This window comes from Nansenia antarctica (genome assembly GCF_963989245.1).
Source record: "Nansenia antarctica genome assembly, chromosome: 18".
Classification (NCBI taxonomy): domain Eukaryota; kingdom Metazoa; phylum Chordata; class Actinopteri; order Argentiniformes; family Microstomatidae; genus Nansenia; species Nansenia antarctica.
Window position 1 is genome coordinate 1,600,501 of NC_137691.1, and position 15,236 is coordinate 1,615,736.

General features: G+C 49.0%; 1 protein-coding gene across 1 annotated transcript in view; it reads right to left on the minus strand.

Annotated features, from left to right (window-relative positions):
- Positions 1-2,374: 2,374 nt before the first annotated feature.
- ptpdc1a (protein tyrosine phosphatase domain containing 1a) overlaps positions 2,375-15,236 on the minus strand; it is a gene marked incomplete at both ends in the record, with an annotated part of 20,304 nt that continues 7,442 nt past the window's right edge. The window contains 6 exons of the mRNA XM_080548477.1: positions 2,375-2,476; positions 9,905-10,090; positions 10,744-12,050; positions 12,937-13,074; positions 13,830-13,948; positions 14,600-14,680. Coding sequence (XP_080404603.1) covers positions 2,375-2,476; positions 9,905-10,090; positions 10,744-12,050; positions 12,937-13,074; positions 13,830-13,948; positions 14,600-14,680 — 1,933 coding nt within the window. The remainder of the gene's footprint in view (positions 2,477-9,904; positions 10,091-10,743; positions 12,051-12,936; positions 13,075-13,829; positions 13,949-14,599; positions 14,681-15,236) is intronic.

Sequence of the window (15,236 nt, forward strand, 5' to 3'; positions counted from 1 at the left end):
CTCTTCTTTTGTACATGTGGTACACAGAGAAAACCAGCGTCAGAAGACCTGAGAGCTCTGTTGGGCTGCTAGCAAAAGGTCTTTCAGATATTCTGGTGCTGTGCCAGAGAGAGCTTTATAAACAAGCAGAAGGATCTTGAAATCTATTCTGAACTTAACAGGAAGCCAGTGCAGAGTCTCTAAAATAGGAGTTATATGAGCTCTTCTGCTTGTTTTGGTTAAAACTCTCGCTGCTGCATTTTGGACTAATTACTAAGAGTCTGTTTGATGCACTTCTTGCATTAATTATGTCCGCAGAGCAGCTCTAACACTGGCAGGGTGAAGAGGTCGAGGCACACAGGACACGGCAGCTCCTTAGAGAGAGCTTCCGTTAGTCTGCACCTCACACAACTTTGTTTAAACACAAGTGATGCGTGAGTCATGTATGAATTCCCACAGGGTGCATCAGTGTTCCAGAACACTCTGACGTCACAAAGCTTAGAACCGTAGATACAGAAGGCCAGAACACTCTGGGCATGTTCAAGAACAACGTCATCATAAGGGTTGCTTAGCAACACGTAGTAGCATTCTGTAGCGGGGGTTACAAGGTTAAGTTCTGATGATCCGACACTATCATCTACTATTACCTCAAGGACTAGTGCCAAGGACAGAAATGCAGGGAAGGTATTTATAAGGGGTCGGACAAGAGAACATAATCGTTCTCTCGCTCAGAAATGACTCAGAGCCACATACGTCAACACGTTTAGCACATTTAATTATTCAATAAGGAACGTAACAATGAAAAAATAGTGCTTCTTGAAAGTTTCCACAGTACAACCAACGTCTCATGTACATTTGAAATCATATCTGTCTGTTAGTTAAGCTTGAGCAGGTTACTGATGTCAGGGTAACACATTGTCAGTGTGCCATTAGACCGACAGTACCGGTCCAAAGTTTGGACACACTCTCCCCATTTCAATTGAATGGGGGAAGCGTGTCCAAACGTTTGACTGGTCCTGTTACATTACAGTGATCAAATGAGGTCAGGGGTCACTGAGGAGTCTCAACGGCTACAGTGTTCATTCATCTACAGTGTTTTCTTAAGAGACAACGCACAGAACTCTTACTAATAAACACACACACACACACACAGGTTACACACAGCAGCTTATATCAGATATCAGGCCATTAGAGTTGAGGCAGAGCATTTAGCAAAATGCAGAAGTAGAGGCAGGTGGCATCTTATGAAGTCATATACGGTATATAGTACATACAGTCATATACAGTACATCTGTGGTTTCAGTCAGATTTCTCCTTTTTGGTCTTTTACAAGGACAACACGGTATTGCTTAAAAGGCAAAAACACTGTGGCCGTATAATTTGCATTACAATAAATTAGCATCAAGTTGCATTTATACCTAACGAAACCTAATTTACTGATAATCTTAAACAAAGCAAAACTTTTTGCATTTTGTCTTTCTTCTACTGTTCATACTAGTTCCTCCTCCTCCTATTCAAGTTAGAAGATTTCAATAAATAAGACAATAAGACATAGCTTTGACATAACGAAAACATGTTTTGGTTTATATTAAATGTGTATAATAAATAAGTGTTTTTCTTCAGCTCTGAGCTGAGCAAAGCATGTTTCAAATCCAAGTTGAAATAACATTACAAACATTTCTTATTTCTGACAAAAAGTAACTAACATTAAGATAATAATAATAAATGTAACATACAATTCCACAACACATTAGAAGACACTTTATGACAAATAAAACATGTCCAAACTGGGCATCGTGGCACGTAAACATACGTATGGCAGTTCTTCGTTAAAAACAAAAACAATCATAAATAAGCTGCAAACAAGGAAAGCTTGATGCAGGAGCCACATCACGTCTGTAAGAAAGCGTTACAACGAAAACATGAACCGAACACAGCGGCACCTGGGGAATGTGTTCAGAATAACGCCCCGTAGCTAGTCAGAACAAGGCTCTCCAAACACACCCGGCCTGTAGGACATAGTCTGTGTCTCCTTCGTACGGCAGCCGTCCAGTCAGGGAGCGATCAGGAAGTGTGAGAGCAGTGGCATGTTGAGTCCTTCTCCTCCGTGGCTTTCTCTCTCATCTCACGCAGGACCGGCGTCAGGATTGCTTTCAGTGTCTTATACAAAGCCTGGTCGTTCGCTGAGGCAGTGGGAATCTTTAGGAAGTAAATAAATCCCCCCAAAATTAACATTTTGCGGACTGCCAATGTTTTTGGAAAATAACAATACTCTTGAAATTATTAGTCTCTGACTTTAAACGGACCAACCCACCTTGGTAATGGCCCTTATTGTACGGTCAACGATGTCTGCCTCCACATCCCCTAGTACCCGCCCTGGTTCCTGTCCTGGTTCCTTCCCTGGTTCCTTCCCTGGTTCCTTCCCTGGTTCCTTCCCTGGCACGGCCAGCAGACGGGCGGCACAGTCCAGGATGCACAGCAGCGTGAGCCGGTGTCCCTGGAGGAGATAGGCAACGGGAGACGGACGGGGTTAGCGCTGCCTGTGGACGGGGTTAACGCTGCCTGTGGACGAGGTTAGCGCTGCCTGTGGACGGGGTTAGCGCTGCCTGTGGACGGGGGGTTAGCGCTGCCTGTGGACGGGGTTAGCGCTGCCTGTGGACGAGGTTAGCGCTGCCTGTGGACGGGGTTAGCGCTGCCTGTGTGTGGACGGGGGGTTAGCGCTGCCTGTGGACGGGGGGTTAGCGCTGCCTGAGGAGAACACAGAAGGATTCAGGACAGCGACGTCCCTCTCTGCTGAGCTGGGCCCTATTCCACGAAGCACGATTATCTTCTAATCCGCGATAATGTTCTAATCGGCGATAATTTTATCTTGCGTTCGATTCCATCAATGTGGCTCAAATAATTAGCTGTTTGGTTGCTATGCAACCTAGCCTCCCGAGTTAATCTGGTCGCGAGCAGGCTAAGAGGCTGGCTAAGGTAATGCGTGCGTCAAAAAAGGCTCACAGGCGGAAACTACATCCCGAACGACAGTTCCTCAAGTGTCTTTTAGGAAATATTAGTTCCCACTTCACACGAGATAGATAGATTAGATAGTTTGATTGTGTGATAGATAACCTGATATTTTGAAAGTGTGATAGATAGATAGATCGATAGATAAATAAATTAAAAGTGTAAAAAATAAAATAAAATAAATAGGTATGTCTATCAACTTGCATTGCATTTGTTACAGCGGTCTGGCTGGCGCAGTGGTTAAGGTTGCGAGTTCGAGACTCGATTTATTTATTTATTTATTTTTTACATTTAACCGAAGCCTTCATGCAAAGGCTTCAAACACCATTGTAATCGTGTCAGTTCTATTAAATTGGCCTGCACCATCATTTTATAGCCTACATACTTTTTTAGATGAGATTTTAGATTAGATTCAGACAACGAAATGCAGTAAAAAGTGTGTCTGAAGAGGGATTTGAACCACCGATTTAAAATGACTAATAAATACTATGGCAGCGGTCGATACCACTAGGCCAGGGGTGGCCAATGTGGCTCTTTGCCTGTCTCTGTGCGGCTCTTTAATCCATTCATTAAAAGTGCGTGGTTCGCTCTCTGTGTCTCAATAGGCGTCGTTTTGGTATGGCAATTCATGGCACTCGCCATACCTGGCTTAACATTTTTAAAAAATAATCTGAAACACGTTTAGTCATTTTGGTGATTTTTTCCACTAGGCTACACACAACGGTAACTCAAAACCTCCCGGCTCCATCTCACCCCACTAGCCAAGCGCTGTAGTGGAGCGCAGGGTTGCCAGACGGGATTGACAATTTCAAGCCCAACCAGTCTAAAAGCTGCCGAATCCACCCGTCCAGAGTGACCAAAAGTAGGCCTATCTGGCAACACTGGAGCGGGACATCGGTTCCTCAATAAACAAGCCACGAATAACTTTAATGTTAAAACCTTGTCCACGATTCTCGTTCATTCAGGTGTGTTAAACAAACGGTATAAATGCAATTTACATAATGTTGGTTCAAATGTAACATATTAATGAACAAGTTCATGTCATGTTCTGTCAGTACAAACATGTTCTAATGTTATTTTAGTGAGTTCGCTAGTTAGCGAACATTAAAGATTACAAGAGCTAGTTTACGTATGTCAACAATGTCTCTATTCTCAATAATTTCAGTAATAATTGTACCAAATTGGGGCCAGTAACACTGACTTGTGTGTGAGTAAGTTATATGTGTGTGCAAGCATGTTTTTGATATTATCAATCGTCTCACTTTTACTAGGTGAGCTGGTAAAACAAATATGCCAGGGGAAAAAAGGAAAATGGACATAAAGACCTCTTTTGGTCAAAGGGCAGCAGAGACAAGTACAGGGACACAGGTGAGGTCTAAACAGGTGACAGGGACAGGGACACAGGTGAGGTCTAAATATAGCGTTTTAACAGTGCAGTTCGTTTAGAGTTAAGAATAGCTTTTGTTTCTAAGGAGATTGAACCAGTCTGCCTGCTAGGAAAGATGTAGGCTACTACCTGCATACTGTAGTTGTTTCCTTTATTCATTACCTTAATGTCACATAAGTAAATTGTATAGAAACAACTCACCAAAATGGACTATTGCACAACTGTTTTGAAAAAAAAATCCACAGAGGGGGGAAACCCCCCTTTAACCCCCCCACTCAGACCTTGCCATACCTTGGCTTTTGCTGAAATGACACCACTGGTCTCATAGCCTATTGGAAATGTATTGCGTGTGTGTGTGAATGAGCGCTTTTGTGAGCCCGCATGTATGATGTGGCTCTTTCTGGTACCCCAACAATTTTTTGTGGCTCTTAGTCTCCGACTGGTTGGCCACCCCTGCACTAGGCCATTGTGACGATATGACGGCTTGTAGCCTGCTGCTGATATCACCACAGTAGTAAATATTCATTTATTAAATATGAACATATAACAATAACTGGGGCTAGTATGACCTACGCATTTAATCGGTCAGCAATTTCTTGCCAAACCATTTCCCTCGCCTTGTTAATTGCGGCAGTATTGCACTATTTTACATCTTATTTTTCCGTCTTCATAAAGATCAATAATTCGGAATGCTGCGCAAATGTAGGACCCCTGCAGAGTGGAGTATCTTCATTTCGACAGATTGACTCTTCGGGGCTCTTTATGTCTGCGTGCACGCGCCCATATCGAGGATTTCTAAGCCGGTGTTCTGTGAACACTCATGACACAAGCCTGATCCTCGTTCGAGGAATCACCTGAGGCTTGAATTCCAATCCCGAGTTGCCTGATCGCCTGATTTATTTTAATCGCAGATATACTAATCAACGTTAGTGGAACGGCCCCCTGATGTTGCTGGATAACAATAATAATAATAACAATAATAATAACTTTTTATTTGTATAGCACTTTTCTTGCAAACGTTGCAGCTCAAAGTGCTCCAATCATTATATAATCATAATTTAATTATTTGGCAATATTAAAAAGATGGGTTTTTAGTCTTGACTTGAACATGTTTGCTGAGGTTGCATCCCTCATGTAAGCTGCCAGTGCATTCCACAATCTGGGTGCATAACATGAGAATGCAGCCTCACCAAATCTCTTCTTTTGTACATGTGGTACACAGAGAAAACCAGCGTCAGAAGACCTGAGAGCTCTATTGGGCTGATATGCTAGCAAAAGGTCTTTTCAGATATTCTGGTGCTGTGCCAGTGAGAGCTTTATAAACAAGCAGAAGGATCTTGAAATCTATTCTGAACTTAACAGGAAGCCAGTGTAGAGTGAAGGTGAAGGTGCTCCTACCCTACCTTCTCCAGGGAGCAGAGGTCCTACCCTACCTTCTCCAGAGAGCTGAGGTCCTACCCTACCTTCTCTAGAGAGCTGAGGTCCTACCCTACCTTCTCTAGAGAGCTGAGGTCCAACCCTACCTTCTCCAGAGAGCTGAGGTCCTACCCTACCTTCTCCAGAGAGCTGAGGTCCTACCCTACCTTCTCCAGAGAGCTGAGGTCCTACCCTACCTTCTCTAGAGAGCTGAGGTCCTACCCTACCTTCTCTAGAGAGCTGAGGTCCTACCCTACCTTCTCTAGAGAGCTGAGGTCCTACCCTACCTTCTCCAGGGAGCTGAGGTCCTACCCTACCTTCTCTAGAGAGCTGAGGTCCTACCCTACCTTCTCCAGAGAGCTGAGGTCCTACCCTACCTTCTCCAGAGAGCTGAGGTCCTACCCTACCTTCTCCAGAGAGCTGAGGTCCTACCCTACCTTCTCCAGAGAGCTGAGGTCCTACCCTACCTTCTCTAGAGAGCTGAGGTCCTACCCTACCTTCTCTAGAGAGCTGAGGTCCTACCCTACCTTCTCTAGGGAGCTGAGGTCCTACCCTACCTTCTCTAGAGAGCTGAGGTCCTACCCTACCTTCTCTAGAGAGCTGAGGTCCTACCCTACCTTCTCCAGAGAGCTGAGGTCCTACCCTACCTTCTCTAAAGAGCTGAGGTCCTACCCTACCTTCTCCAGAGAGCTGAGGTCCTACCCTACCTTCTCTAAAGAGCTGAGGTCCTACCCTACCTTCTCTAGAGAGCTGAGGTCCTACCCTACCTTCTCTAGAGAGCTGAGGTCCTACCCTACCTTCTCCAGAGAGCTGAGGGCTCCTACCCTACCTTCTCTAGAGAGCTGAGGGCTCCTACCCTACCTTCTCCAGAGAGCTGAGGTCCTACCCTACCTTCTCCAGAGAGCTGAGGTCCTACCCTACCTTCTCCAGAGAGCTGAGGTCCTACCCTACCTTCTCCAGAGAGCTGAGGTCCTACCCTACCTTCTCCAGAGAGCTGAGGTCCTACCCTACCTTCTCTAGAGAGCTGAGGTCCTACCCTACCTTCTCTAAAGAGCTGAGGTCCTACCCTACCTTCTCTAGAGAGCTGAGGTCCTACCCTACCTTCTCTAGAGAGCTGAGGTCCTACCCTACCTTCTCTAGAGAGCTGAGGTCCTACCCTACCTTCTCTAGAGAGCTGAGGGCTCCTACCCTACCTTCTCCAGAGAGCTGAGGTCCTACCCTACCTTCTCCAGAGAGCTGAGGTCCTACCCTACCTTCTCCAGAGAGCTGAGGTCCTACCCTACCTTCTCTAGAGAGCTGAGGTCCTACCCTACCTTCTCTAGAGAGCTGAGGGCTCCTACCCTACCTTCTCTAAAGAGCTGAGGTCCTACCCTACCTTCTCTAGAGAGCTGAGGTCCTACCCTACCTTCTCTAGAGAGCTGAGGTCTCCTACCCTACCTTCTCTAGAGAGCTGAGGTCCTACCCTACCTTCTCTAGAGAGCTGAGGTCCTACCCTACCTTCTCCAGAGAGCTGAGGTCCTACCCTACCTTCTCCAGAGAGCTGAGGTCCTACCCTACCTTCTCTAGAGAGCTGAGGTCCTACCCTACCTTCTCCAGAGAGCTGAGGTCCTACCCTACCTTCTCCAGAGAGCTGAGGTCCTACCCTACCTTCTCTAGAGAGCTGAGGTCCTACCCTACCTTCTCTAGAGAGCTGAGGTCCTACCCTACCTTCTCCAGAGAGCTGAGGTCCTACCCTACCTTCTCTAGAGAGCTGAGGTCCTACCCTACCTTCTCCAGAGAGCTGAGGTCCTACCCTACCTTCTCCAGAGAGCTGAGGTCCTTTCCTACCTTCTCTAGAGAGCTGAGGTCCTACCCTACCTTCTCTAAAGAGCTGAGGTCCTACCCTACCTTCTCTAAAGAGCTGAGGTCCTACCCTACCTTCTCCAGAGAGCTGAGGTCCTACCCTACCTTCTCTAGAGAGCTGAGGTCCTACCCCACCTTCTCTAGAGAGCTGAGGTCCTACCCTACCTTCTCTAGAGAGCTGAGGTCCTACCCTACCTTCTCTAGAGAGCTGAGGTCCTACCCTACCTTCTCCAGAGAGCTGAGGTCCTACCCTACCTTCTCTAAAGAGCTGAGGGCTCCTACCCTACCTTCTCCAGAGAGCTGAGGTCCTACCCTACCTTCTCCAGAGAGCTGAGGTCCTACCCTACCTTCTCCAGAGAGCTGAGGTCCTACCCTACCTTCTCCAGAGAGCTGAGGTCCTACCCTACCTTCTCCAGAGAGCTGAGGTCCTACCCTACCTTCTCTAGAGAGCTGAGGTCCTACCCTACCTTCTCCAGAGAGCTGAGGTCCTACCCTACCTTCTCTAGAGAGCTGAGGTCCTACCCTACCTTCTCTAGAGAGCTGAGGTCCTACCCTACCTTCTCCAGAGAGCTGAGGTCCTACCCTACCTTCTCCAGAGAGCTGAGGTCCTACCCTACCTTCTCTAGAGAGCTGAGGTCCTACCCTACCTTCTCTAGAGAGCTGAGGTCCTACCCTACCTTCTCCAGAGAGCTGAGGTCCTACCCTACCTTCTCCAGAGAGCTGAGGTCCTACCCTACCTTCTCCAGAGAGCTGAGGTCCTACCCTACCTTCTCTAGAGAGCTGAGGTCCTACCCTACCTTCTCCAGAGAGCTGAGGTCCTACCCTACCTTCTCCAGAGAGCTGAGGTCCTACCCTACCTTCTCTAGAGAGCTGAGGTCCTACCCTACCTTCTCCAGAGAGCTGAGGTCCTACCCTACCTTCTCTAGAGAGCTGAGGTCCTACCCTACCTTCTCCAGAGAGCTGAGGTCCTACCCTACCTTCTCCATGGAGCTGAGGTCCTACCCTACCTTCTCCAGAGAGCTGAGGTCCTACCCTACCTTCTCTAGAGAGCTGAGGTCCTACCCTACCTTCTCTATGGAGCTGAGGTCCTACCCTACCTTCTCCAGAGAGCTGAGGTCCTACCCTACCTTCTCTAGAGAGCTGAGGTCTCCTACCCTACCTTCTCTAGAGAGCTGAGGTCCTACCCTACCTTCTCCAGAGAGCTGAGGTCCTACCCTACCTTCTCTAGAGAGCTGAGGTCCTACCCTACCTTCTCCAGAGAGCTGAGGTCCTACCCTACCTTCTCTAGAGAGCTGAGGTCCTACCCTACCTTCTCCAGAGAGCTGAGGTCCTACCCTACCTTCTCTAGAGAGCTGAGGTCCTACCCTACCTTCTCCAGAGAGCTGAGGTCCTACCCTACCTTCTCTAGAGAGCTGAGGTCCTACCCTACCTTCTCTAGAGAGCTGAGGTCCTACCCTACCTTCTCTAGAGAGCTGAGGTCCTACCCTACCTTCTCTAGAGAGCTGAGGTCCTACCCTACCTTCTCCAGAGAGCTGAGGTCTCCTACCCTACCTTCTCTAAAGAGCTGAGGTCCTACCCTACCTTCTCCAGGGAGCTGAGGTCCTACCCTACCTTCTCCAGAGAGCTGAGGTCCTACCCTACCTTCTCCATGGAGCTGAGGTCCTACCCTACCTTCTCCAGAGAGCTGAGGTCCTACCCTACCTTCTCTAGAGAGCTGAGGTCCTACCCTACCTTCTCTAGAGAGCTGAGGTCCTACCCTACCTTCTCTAGAGAGCTGAGGTCCTACCCTACCTTCTCTAGAGAGCTGAGGTCCTACCCTACCTTCTCTAAAGAGCTGAGGTCCTACCCTACCTTCTCTAAAGAGCTGAGGTCCTACCCTACCTTCTCCAGAGAGCTGAGGTCCTACCCTACCTTCTCTAAAGAGCTGAGGTCCTACCCTACCTTCTCTAGAGAGCTGAGGTCCTACCCTACCTTCTCTAAAGAGCTGAGGTCCTACCCTACCTTCTCCAGAGAGCTGAGGTCCTACCCTACCTTCTCCAGAGAGCTGAGGTCCTACCCTACCTTCTCCAGGGAGCTGAGGTCCTACCCTACCTTCTCTAGAGAGCTGAGGTCCTACCCTACCTTCTCTAGAGAGCTGAGGTCCTACCCTACCTTCTCTAGAGAGCTGAGGTCCTACCCTACCTTCTCCAGAGAGCTGAGGTCCTACCCTACCTTCTCTAGAGAGCTGAGGTCCTACCCTACCTTCTCTAGAGAGCTGAGGTCCTACCCTACCTTCTCCAGGGAGCTGAGGGCGTACGCGGGGCTGTAGTGTTTCTCGCTGAGGGCCTGGGCGTCCGCGCTGGTGATGACGGGCTCCTTCAGCTGCTCCAGCCAGGACCACATCAGGCCGGAGAGCACCAGGGGGTCCCGCTCCAGGCCCAGCCTCTCCCAGGCCCCCTCCCGGGAGTTCAGCTCCGTCTGCAGGGCAACAGGACACGCCGTCAAGCATCTACACCCTCAAACATCTACACCCTCAAACAGCTACACCCTCAAACAGCTACACCCTCAACTATGTATATGTATATGTATTTTTGTGTTGGACCCCAGGAAGACTATCTAATGTCATGGCATTCGCTAATGGGGATCCTAAGAAACAAACAAACAAACTATGATCCATCCATAGGGATGTAACGATGCATCACCAGTTAATTATCCATACAAATATCTGACGATTCAAATCAATGAGATGAGAAATGGAATCGTGGTACACTTTTTAAACAGCAGAGGGCGCAATCTACTTTTGACTTCGCTTTCGTTTTCATTATAGGCCTAAAGAAAAGGAAATATTCATTCATTGCATAGTTTGCGTTTTGCAGTTATACCCTACTACCTCAGAAATAAAAAAAGTTATTCTTTAAGAAAATACTGTATAAAAAATACTCTCGAATCATGAGTTGAGTGTATCGTCACATCCCTATCGATCCATCATCGGTCTCTTGTTAAGGTTTATCAAATAAAGCTTCAGTGTTGGTGGTGAGCCCACTCAACTGGCAGTGCATAGTATACGAATGATACATGTTATACATATCTCAACGCATCACCATCATAGTGGTGAACAGCACCAGCCCTACCTGCCACATTGAGACCTTACAGCTGAGCTCCTCGTCGTCCAGGTCCACGGTCAGAGCTTTGGCCACCAGTAGACTGCGAGCCTCCAGGGAGAGCTCTGCTTGGAGTGTGACGAGAGGAAGAGGGACCTCGGACGACCTCTCTGTGTCATCTCTGCCTCCACCACCACCACCGGCTCTCACCACCGAAGACACGTCCGCTCCTGAGGGTTTCCTCTCCCCCCCGCCGCCTCCCTGCAGGGGGGTGACCCTCCCGCAGCCTTCGGCTCTGACGGAGGACGACAGCCCGGCGTTGCAGCTGGCGTTCCTCCCGCCGTCCTCCGAGAAGCCGAAGGACACGCTGCGCTGGCCGTGGAGGTACCTCCGCCTCTGAGACAGCGGGGATCCGGTCTTCCTTCCTTCCTTCCCTTCTTCCCTGTTCTGGTATCCTGCTAAACCTGAGTCGTGCTGGGGGGGGCTGCTGCTGCTGAGGTGCTGAGGCGGGGGGTAGTGGGGGTGGTGGACGGGGCAGGCGGAGGGGGGGAGGTGGACCGGGCACGCTGAGGAGGAGGAGGAGGAGGAGGAGGAGGGGCCGGCGGCTGCCAGGTTGTTCTGAGACAGGAAGTGTTTGCCGCTGAGCGGGTCGTCGTCGTCGTCGCCCGGAGGCTTGGCGGCGGTCAGAGCCGGGCTCCCCGCCGGGTCGCGCCGCGGGCCGAGCTTGTACAGGGCAGAGTCGCTGTAGCTCAGGCTCCTCTTCCCCGACTGCAGAGGCTTCTGGGGGCTGAGGAGGGCCTGGTCGCTAGGGAGGAGGTCGTCGTAGGGCGTCGCAGGGTGTTCCGCGGGGGGGGGACCGGGCCGGTGGTGGTGGCGGCGGAGGGGCGGTAGAGGCGCGGGGATGCCCTTCACTCTCATCTCTTTCCCCAGCTGCTGCAGCGCCTGCTGGGACACCGTCTTCTCCACCTCGGCCGCGAGGAGGTCGGGGATCTCCGGCGTCTTCGGCTCCTCCGCCGCCCGCCGGTCGGCCGCCACGTCCAGGAGGAGCCGGCAGACCAGCTGGACGACCTTGGGCACGTTCTTCATCCGGCGCGCCTCGTAGCCGTGCAGCAGGTGGCGCTGGCGGGTCAGGTACTGGGACAGGGTGACGGCGTTGGCCTTGGGCTCGGCGCAGGAGAAGACGCTCCGGAGCGGCACCAGGAACTGGGCGAACTCGCGGACGCAGAGCAGCTGGCCCCGGGTCTGGATGGAGTTGGGCCGCTTGGCGCGGACGAACAGGATGGCCTGGTCGGCGCTCATGCGGGATTTGAACACCAGGTAACAGGCCAACAAGACGCCTGCGGGAAACAGGACGGATCGACGACAAGGAATAGAATTTAGAATAGAACAGAATCTGCCGTTTAGCAGACGCTTTTAATCCAAAGCGACAATTTAAGATTACAGGGACATTCTCCCTGGAGTAACTGAGGGCTATGTGCCTTACTGAAGGGCTCACTAGTGGTGGTGTTCCCAGGTCTTACTCAAGGGCTCACTAGTGGTGGTGTTCCCAGGTCTTACTCAAGGACACACTAGTGGTGGTGTTCTCAGGTCTTATTCAAGGACACACTAGTGGTGGTGTTCCCAGGTCTTACTCAAGGGCTCACTAGTGGTGGTGTTCCCAGGTCTTACTCAAGGACACACTAGTGGTGGTGTTCCCAGGTCTTACTCAAGGGCTCACTAGTGGTGGTGTTCCCAGGTCTTACTCAAGGACACACTAGTGGTGGTGTTCCCAGGTCTTACTCAAGGGCTCACTAGTGGTGGTGTTCCCAGGTCTTACTCAAGGGCTCACTAGTGGTGGTGTTCCCAGGTCTTACTCAAAGACACACTAGTGGTGGTGTTCCCAGGTCTTACTCAAGGACACACTAGTGGTGGTGTTCCCAGGTCTTACTCAAAGACACACTACTGGTGGTGTTCCCAGGTCTTACTCAAGGACACACTACTGGTGGTGTTCCCAGGTCTTACTCAAGGACACACTAGTGGTGGTGTTCCCAGGTCTTACTCAAGGACACACTAGTGTTGTTTCAGGCAGGATTTGAGGCGGGATTTGAACTCACAACCTTTCCGATCACCAGTCCAACTCACTATCCACTAGACCACCACTACCCCCATAAGTAAAACAGGGAATAAATACAAACTTTGACGGGAGGCAGAACCTTTCTTTACATAATCCTGTCGTTTACGAACCTGTTCTTCCAAGCCCGGCGTGGCAGTGGACAGCCATTTTGCCCTCCTGGATGGCAAACGACATGACCTTCACCATGTCCAGGATTGTAGTGAGAGACGCAACTCCATAGTCCTTCCATCCAAAGTTGTAAAAATAGACTGAAACGAAAAGTTTTTTTTTTTATTACTCTAAATCATTCTACTAGAAAATGTTACCTTTCCTGATACAATATAACACTGTGACAAAAATATTATCTGAAGAAGGTCTATGACCGAAAGCTTGCAATAAACTTTGTTTTTGTGTGTGTTTGAGTGTGCAGATGCTGTTATTTTGCACTCTATTGATACTGAAGTCTTTTGAATTGAAGTCTGATCGCGGATGAACGGTGGTATTTTCACTATTTGTACAAAAATATTGATAAAATAGGACCTTGAAGAATTGTGTGCTCAGTGGTCTAAACACCAGATAGGGACAGTGTTAAATCACTGTCAGCCTTGTTAGGTATCAATGGAAAAGGACCAGCCCAGCAGGTCTTGTATGTAGCTATGGAACAGGTCTCCAGAGGGCTTGTTAAGCACAGGAAGTCAGCGATTAACACATGTAGAACCCCTTAGTATGTAGAAGAGGAAAAACATGAAGAGTGAGATTCAGGTAGTGTGGATTGTAAATCCTAAACGACTAGTCATTATTCCATTGGCACTAATGCTAATATGGACGCTACACGTTGGTACTAGTGGATGAGGGGGTTCGCACCGCCGATCTGCCGACCATGCGATCATTAGACGCCGGACGGAGGCTCTACCTCCTGTTCCTGCGCCACAGCCGCCCCCTGCATCTGATCAATTAATCATACTAGCTAGCTGGTGCCTCAGAGGACAGGGAGGGAGGGGGGAGGGAAGGCGGGGGGACTCACTGCCTGCCTCCATGAGGATCTCGGGGCGGTAGGTGAAGCCGCTCTCGGCCTCCAGCGGGTTGCCACAGCTGGCGTGCTCCCCCGGGCGCTGCAGGTTGATCACCGTCCGCAGGCCGCACCTGAGCACAGGAGCACAGGAGGGAAATGTCACTGTCAGCGTGTCACCTCTCTGCCAGCGTGTCACCTCCACCTCCTCCTCCACCTCCTCCTCCACCTCCTCCACCACCTCCTCCACCACCGGCTAAATAAAGACCTCTCCTCACCTGGGGGGGGCGATAAACAGTAGACAGATATGATATATACACACACAGAGACAGACAGACAGACAGACATGCACAGACACACATACACACACACACACACACACACACACACACAGACACAGACAGACAGAGACAGACACAGACAGACACACAGACAGACACACATATATGATATACACACACACACACAGAGACAGACAGACACACAGACACACACACACACACACACACACACACACACACACACACACACACACACAGACAGACACATACACACACACAATCACACGTACACAACACACACACACACACTATATATATTATATTAGTTATAGTTATTATAGTTAGTTAGTTATTATATATTATATATATTATATATATATATTATATATATATATATATATATATATATATTCATTCATTCATATATATGAAATAAGGATCTTCACTCATTGTTAGTGGGTTAAATGATTTCCTCAACAGGCAGAACTGTACATGTGAGCGTACCTCTGAAACTGCTCTATGATGCTGTACTTCTCTATGATGTCAGTGGAGGGCCTCGCCATCGCAAGCAAGTTGTCTGTGATCCTGCGTGGAGAGAGACGACACGCTGGTTAACCACTGTGACGACACACAACTCATATCAGATACCACATCAGACCCTCCCAACATTTAAACAGGCCCTCAAAACCCACCTCTTCAAGCTCGCCTTCACCAGTTAACCCTCTCCCCCCCTCCCCTTCCCATGTGTCCCCAGCACTATCTTAATTAGGCCCCTATACTTAAGTTAATTTATTTTTTGTTTCTTTTTATTATTACTACTCGATCTTTTCAGTTTGTAAAGCGTCTTTGAGTGTCTAGAAAAGCGCTATAAAAGTCTAATGTATTATTATTATATCACATTACAACTCATATCACATTAAGACTCATATCACATTAGGACTCATCTCACATTAAATCATGTTAGGAGAGGTTAAACGATTCAAGATTCAAGATTCAAGATTCAAGATAGCTTTATTGTCCGTCACACAGTGACAGAAATTCTCCTTCGACAGGCAGAAGTGCAGCTCAAGAATACAGTTCCACATTAAAAACACACATACATTAATACATACAAAACCCAGCACCTTTACACCTGGAGAGG